Here is a 7500-nt window from a genome sequence, read left to right as displayed (position 1 = left end):
TTTCATATCCCACCAAACAGATAACAAAACCTTACGTGGGTGAAGACTTTCTTTAGCCAGAGGTGCCGATGTTTTTCCTTTTTCTATCTACTATCTTCGGCGCTTGACCTTTTTATAGAGAACCCATTTCTTGTCACTAGTCACTATTCGGTCCAAAAACGGTTTATTCCTGAGAAGTAACAGCAAAGAACAGCACGTATTCATTCTCTGCGTGCGATTAGACTAAGAAAGTTTGTGAGGAACCTATTGACCCAATTTGCTGACTTTTCCGATGGCATGCAGGTTTCGATGAATGGTTGAATGACCAAATCCAAGCTCCTCTGCTAGTTCCTCAACAGTTACGATGAGATTTTGTTCCACCAGGGTTTGCAGGACGTCCTCGTCGAGCTCTGCAAATCTTCCAGATTGAGGCTAGTTTTGTAGGCTAGGAATTTCTGGAACCACCGTTGACACTGGCTTCCGCTTATTGTCCGATTCCCATATATATTGCATTAATACTCCTCACATTTTCCGTTGTGTTGTTGCCTTTATTGAACTCATAAAGCAAAATGTGCCGAATATGCTCCTTTCTACTTACATTATAAGTTTGAAAAAATAACTGTTAAAATCGAACTACATTCTTCAAAACTTGCACTAAGTGTGTATATATATATATATATATATATATATATATATCTATATATATATATATATACTTTCTGTCCTCGCCTTTCTATATATATATATATATATATATATAATATATATATATAATATATATATATATATATATATATATATATATATTATATATATATATATATTATATATACTTTCTGTACTCGGCCCTTTCTGCTCTTCATGCTTGCCGTTGACGCCACCTAATTGAACAATATTATCGATAAGGGGTCGAAATTGTGTTGATTTTTTGGTTGATAACATAACTGACATGGGATGAGCTTCAGTTTGTGTGTTTTTCCTGTTCTCCGTTTCTGGGAATAAATACTGCATTTTAGTGTGTATACAAGGTATGATCAATAAGTATCCGGACTGTTGCCAAAGTATCGAAGATAAAGCACGCAGAGTCAAGACACTTGACAATGATAGCAGATAGAGCCAGATCACCGATGATTTCGTATTCTGATGCTTAACTCATCTTAACGCACATCAGTGGCCCTCACCGCGCCTAGGGTTAAACTCGTCTCGTCTTGTCAGCTTATAAGATTTTCCGTTGAAATCGTATGTTGATTTGATGCTGATTAGTGTCCTTGTTCACTTTAGTGACGTATATATATATATTATATATATATATATATATATATATATATAATATATATATAAGTACGTATATTTGAATTCTCAGACTGTTGTTCGACAGCCTGAGCAATTTGAATTTACTTTGCTCGTCAATCTATTTGTCTGTTTCAGTCCCTCATCCAATCTACTTCTGTCCTCCTCTGTTTTCTGTAGTCCTGCTCACCACGCTCCGCTCTGTTCCTGTCTTCTATCACCAAATTTGCTTGTTGCTCCACTCCTCTTCACTACTCTTCCCTCTCTTGTCTTCCATTGCCCTCCTTAGGCCTATGCTCATCGGTCCAGCTTGTTTTTGTTTCCCAATATCTCGCCTGTCTCAGTTCTCTATCCAGTCTATTGTTGTCTCTCATTGTCCATTCTGTTTCTTCTATAATCCAACCTGTTCTTATCCATCCTTGTCTCACTATCTAACCAGTTCTTTGCTCTACTGTACTATAGGCCGCTATACCCCGCTGACCACTATGTTTCTGTCCTCCATTTTCCCACTGGCTCTGTTTTCCATTATTTTCTCCTCCTTTAGCTTGCTTAGTCTTGTTTACATTGTCAATTCTTTTTCTCATTTCCACTACCTTCTCTGCCTCCGTCCACTATTACCAAGTGTGTTTCAGACCTCTACAGTCCACTTTATCTCTGTACCCACCACACTGTCCAGTATATTATTGTCCAACATAGTTCCAAATATCCCTGCTCTGTACTGTCTATTCTGTTTCTGCTGTAGATGGATTCACAAGATGCTGAAATTCAAACTCATGATGAAACCTAACATAGCACCCACCAATTATACAGTGATTTATTTTCGCAGTTCACGGATTCCCATGACTCGTTATCCAGTTCCATTACTATGCACTTGAAGTGGTAGCTTGAGTCATAGCGAATCTTTCATTAGATGGTTGTACAACCATGGACGCCACCCCTATAGATGTATTGCAATTACTCTCTTGATAAGATCTTGGCGATTCTGACTGTTGATCTTCTAGGATTCCTCCACACAGAATCAATGTAAGAAGCACGATTGGCTCAGTTGAGCTCTACTGCCACCTCTTCACAATCCGTCATGCGGCAGTCCAATGACTTCGCTGTATCCTTGGCAGGGTGACTGAACGGGTGTTATACCTTGCCAAAGGGCAATCCGTAACCATGCACAGCACGGTCGTCACATCGTGCGGTATTTTCAAAATAACAGCATACCCAAAATACCCGAATATAGTGATACTTCTACCAAATTTCGCCTTATCTAAGATCAGTTTGACACTTCAATGACTCAGTTCACTACTGATTATCTGAGGGAGGCATTTAGCTTAAGTAAGGAAGACCAAAGTGGTATTAACATACACGAAGTAGTCTTCACTGGGAGTTATGGTTTTGTTCAGTATGATATCGGTTTCTGTTGATGAATTCATATTTTCGCCGCTGTTTAGTAACGTTTCATTACCTGTGAATGATAATAAAAAAAGAAATAATAATAATAATAATAATAATAATAATAATAATAATAATGATGATGATGATGATGATGATGATGATGGTAATAGTAATAGTAATAATAGTAATAGTAGTAGGTAGTAGTAGTAGTAGTACTACTACTACTACTACTACTACTACTACTACTACTACTAATAATAATAATAATAATAATAATAATAATGATAATAATAATAATAATGGATTTACCAAAGAAATAAACATGAAATTCGGCTTAGAAAAATGTGCCAAAGCAAATTAGAAAAGAAGAAAACTAGTTAAGAGTAACAACATCACACTAGGTACAGAAATAAGAGAATTGGACCAAAGCCAGGCATACTTAGGAATCAATGAACTAGACACGATACAACACACACAAATGAAAGAATACTATAGACGAATCAGATTAATACTGAAAACAGATCTCAGTACGAGAAACAAAATAAGAGGTATCAACACTCTAGCTATCCCAGTTATAAGTTACAGGTACAATATTCTTAACTGGACTGTAAGTGAACTAATCAAAAACAGACAGGAAACAAGAAAAATAATGGCTGGATTTAGGATGCATCACGCAAAATCTGACATAGAAATGTTATATTCAACCTATAGAAGGTAACAGAGGCCTTATACAGCTAAAAACTATTACAAAATAATCACCCAACCACCACAGGTCTACAGAAATACCTACTTCAGAAGCAAGGAAAACAAATACAAATAGCCACAAAACACGAACAAAACAAAAAAAAACTGGATTCAGTTTTGAAGGAAGCTAACAAATACAAAAAGAAATCATATGAAGAAAATATGATGAAAAAGAAGAAACAACAAAAGCTGTAAAACAACTGAAAGCCAAACCAAAACTGGAACAGCAAGGGATCATGATAAAACGATAGCAAGAAAAGTCCTTTCATGGCAAATACTGGGTTACACTAAACAGAAAAGAAATAGACAAAGCAAAATCCCAGCAATGGCTGAGAAGGTCAGGACTCAAAGCAGAGACTGAAAGATTTTAACTGCAGCACAAGAAAAAAGCCTCCCCACCAGAAATTACCAAAAACATGTAATGAAAAGAAATACAAGTAACTGCAGTTACTTGTATTTCTTTGGTAAATCCAATATTATTATATTATTATTATTATTATTATTATTATTATTATTATTATTATTATTATTATTATTTCTTTTTTATTATCATTCACAGGTAATGAAACGTTACTAAACAGCGGCGAAAATATGAATTCAACGGAAACCGATATCATACTGAACAAAACCATAACTCCCAGCGAAGACTACTTCGTGTACGTTAATACCACTTTGGTCTTCCTTACTTAAGCTAATAAATCATTGTCTCTGACTGCCCAGTCCTGGCTAAGAAGGAATATATTCACAGACACGACAAAGTTGGGACCTACATACACTGGAAGCTATGCTAACACTATGGAATAACAACAGAAAAAAGATAGTATAAGTATACGCCAGAAAAGATCACAGAAAATGAGAAAGCAACCATACTCTGGGATATACCAATACAGAGAGAGAGAGAGAGAGAGAGAGAGAGAGAGAGAGAGAGAGAGAGAGAGAGAGAGAGAGAGAGAGAGAGAAATTAAAGCCAATAGGCCGAATATAGTTGTCAGAGATCACCAAGAAAAAAGTTGCTTTGTAATCGATGTATCAATACCAACAAATGATAATGTTTCTAAAAGAAACAGAGAAACTTTCAAAATACAAAAACCTAGAGATAGAGGTAACTCGAAAGTGGAGTCTATCATCGTTGGCGCATTAGGTATGATAAAACAATATTCAGACAAATACATAACAAAAAGACCAGGACTAACGAGTATGTATAACACAGAAAATAGCACTACTAGGCACCGCACGCCATGGAAATAAGACAACAAACCACAGCACGTACCCAAGGCACACAGAGCTGTACTCGGTAGTGCAATGAAAGCACATGATAAAAAGAAGACTACTGAATAATAATAATAATAATAATAATAATAATAATAATAATAATAATAATAATAATAATAATAATAATAATAATAATAATAATAATAATATAATGATAACATCCATCCATGAATTTATTTAGTTATTAATTTTTAAATACATATTTTATCTTTGAATTTTTGCGCGTGTAATCTGGAAATGCATACAATGCCCTTCTCTGCCCTAGGTGTATGGAAAACACTCGGCGAGAAACGGAAGAAAATTTGAAGAAAGAAGGAAAAAACATAATAATAGTAACCTTTTCTACTATAAGCACAAAGCCTGAAATTGGGGGAAGGGGACTAGTTGATTACATCGACCCCGGTGTTTCACTGGTACTTAACGAAAGGTAAAGTCGACTCCGGTGGAATTTGAACTCAAAATGTAGCGGTAGACGAAATACTGCTAAGCATTTCGCTGGGCGTGCTAACGATTCTGCCAGCTCGCCACCCTAATAATAATAATAATAATAATAATAATAATATAATAATTATAATAATAATAATAAAATAATAATAATAATAATAATAATAATCTTTCCTTTATTAACCATTGAGGGTTCATTTAAAAAGATTAATAATTCTTTCTACATTTGGTTCAAGGCCTGAAATTTGGGAGAAGGGCAAGTCGATTATATCACCCCCTGTGCTGAACTTATTTTATCGATCCTAAAAAGCTGAAAAGTAACTGGATATCGTTTCTTAATCTCGAGTTCTTAAAATCAAGCCTACTCTGTGACGTCTCGGGTGAACCAAATCTTGAAAATCAAACTTGGCAAATGGAAACTGCGTGGAAGCCCACCAGATGGATTTCTCCTGTAAGTGAAACTTCTAGCTGTATAGCACTGTGTCACTCTGATTCTACAAGGGATTGGTATTAAGGGTACCTTTGTGCGTGAGAAACATTAGATAAGCATTAAGGGAGTAAATGAACTTTTTGGAAACTTCGTAACCAAGCTAAATTTCTCCTGCGGGGTTTGAGAGTCTGTTAATTGGTTCAGAGTAAAACAGACGTAAACGTAAATAAAAGAGAAGTAAAATGCATGAAGAAAGCAGATATATTTTGTTACTTAACTGATTCCGTCAAAACACTCCGGTGAACTATATTCTTTGTTACAGCTAGCGTATGGGAGCGTGCTGGTCATGGAAGCAAAAAGATATGTGAAACAGTAGGTGATAATGACATTATAGTAGATGGTTATAAAGAATGAGCAGAGGACCATTGCATAACCCAAACCTGAAAGGAAAAAAAAAAAAAATTAATTGAATATATTCTTTTTGTTATAGGCACAAGGCCTGTAATTTTGAGGGAGAAGGGTAATCGATTAATCGATCCCGGTACTTAACCGGCACTTATTTAATCGACCCCGAAAGGATGAAAAGCAAAGTCAACCTTAGTTGGATTTGAATTTAGAACGTATGGACAAAATGCCGCTAAGCATTTTGTCCGGTGTTCTAACGATTGTGACAGCACACCAAACAAAATGGAAACAATAAATATATGAAATAAGTATATAGATTATAAATATATAAAATCTTTATATCTTTATATATAAAAGTAAGGTTGTGTGTCTGTCTCCTACGATTTAGATTCCGAACTACTCCCACATTTTGCGGTGCAGTTTAACCAAACCGGGTATCTTATAGTTGTGATTCTATCGAGCCCTTCTGGGTATTAGCGCGCGTCTACGATGAGTCTACGATTTAAAAATAATTTACCATAATTTTTTTCCATTTTAATGCATTTTTTCGCTAAGGGAAGTAACGCTCTAAAAATGCCTATGATGAGTCAACGATTTAAAAAAAATTTACCATCATTTTTTTCCATTTTTAATACATTTTTTTGCTATTTTTTGGCTATAACTCTCTAAAAATGCTTTATAGTTATTTCCCTTACAAACCCGAGCAACGCCGGGCGATACTGCTAGTAATAAATAAAAATACTAATATAAACATTGAAAAAAAGATTGGATTGTTTGTAAATTATCATGATCGATACTGTTAGCGTTGCAGGGCAGGGCAGTGGATTGGTGAAAATAATCAGTAATGCAAGGTAATGAACTCGCTGAAACGTTAGAGCTGTCGGCTATGGATAAGAGAGGTTTTAGCACAGCCATTTTGACGCCGCCTATTTGGCGTTGACTTATTTGACATCAATCATTTTAATGTTTCTCCAAGCAGTGTTATTGTATGGGGCTGAGACATGGCGAACAACAGTGAAGTCAAATAAGCAAATACAATCATTCATCAAGAGATGCTTGCGTAGTATACTTAAAATTAGATGGCCCGAACACATAAGCAATATGGAGCTATAGCAAAGAACAAATCAAGTTTCGATTAAGGAGCAAATATTTAAGAAAAAATGGAAGTGGATTGGTAGCACAATTAGAAAAGACACACCAAATGTAGCGAAAAGTGCTTTACAGTGGAATCCGGATGGATATAGAAGGAGAGGTAGGTCTAAGAACTTGTGGCTTAGATCAACACAAAAGGAACCCATGCCAAATGAGCTAATCCAAATAGCTGTGCCCAATTGTTTCATTCCGGTCGGATAAAATACCTTGCGATGTTGGCTGATGTTCCTACATTTCAGTAATTCTGGGGTTAAAAACTAACGGTTCTTTCTCCATTTGGGAGAAATGTTAAAAATAAAACCAAAAGGACATAGATGCAAGGACACACATATCAATACTTCGACAGAAATATTATATACTAGAATGTATTTCGTGAATGATGAAATGAAAAAAAAATT

At 35.4% G+C, this 7500-nt stretch overlaps 1 protein-coding gene across 2 annotated transcripts in view; it reads right to left on the bottom strand.

The window, feature by feature from the left end:
* The window catches only part of LOC115231372 (sodium- and chloride-dependent glycine transporter 2-like), a 14530-nt gene that overhangs the window by 2701 nt on the left and 4329 nt on the right, over window positions 1–7500 (bottom strand). The window contains exons 3-4 of one of the 2 annotated variants that reach the window (XM_029801417.2): window positions 5824–5985; window positions 2626–2725 (exon numbers count right to left, since the gene is read on the bottom strand). In XM_029801417.2, the coding sequence (XP_029657277.2) occupies window positions 2626–2725; window positions 5824–5985 (262 nt within the window). Of the gene's footprint in view, window positions 1–2625; window positions 2726–5822; window positions 5986–7500 lie in introns of those variants that run through there. The other variant, XM_036500056.1, reaches the window with a different exon arrangement.

This window comes from Octopus sinensis, unplaced genomic scaffold (assembly GCF_006345805.1).
Source record: "Octopus sinensis unplaced genomic scaffold, ASM634580v1 Contig18340, whole genome shotgun sequence".
NCBI lineage: Eukaryota > Metazoa > Mollusca > Cephalopoda > Octopoda > Octopodidae > Octopus > Octopus sinensis.
The sequence above is the reverse complement of the archived record's forward strand: the minus strand, read 5'-3'. Positions and strand labels throughout refer to the sequence as shown.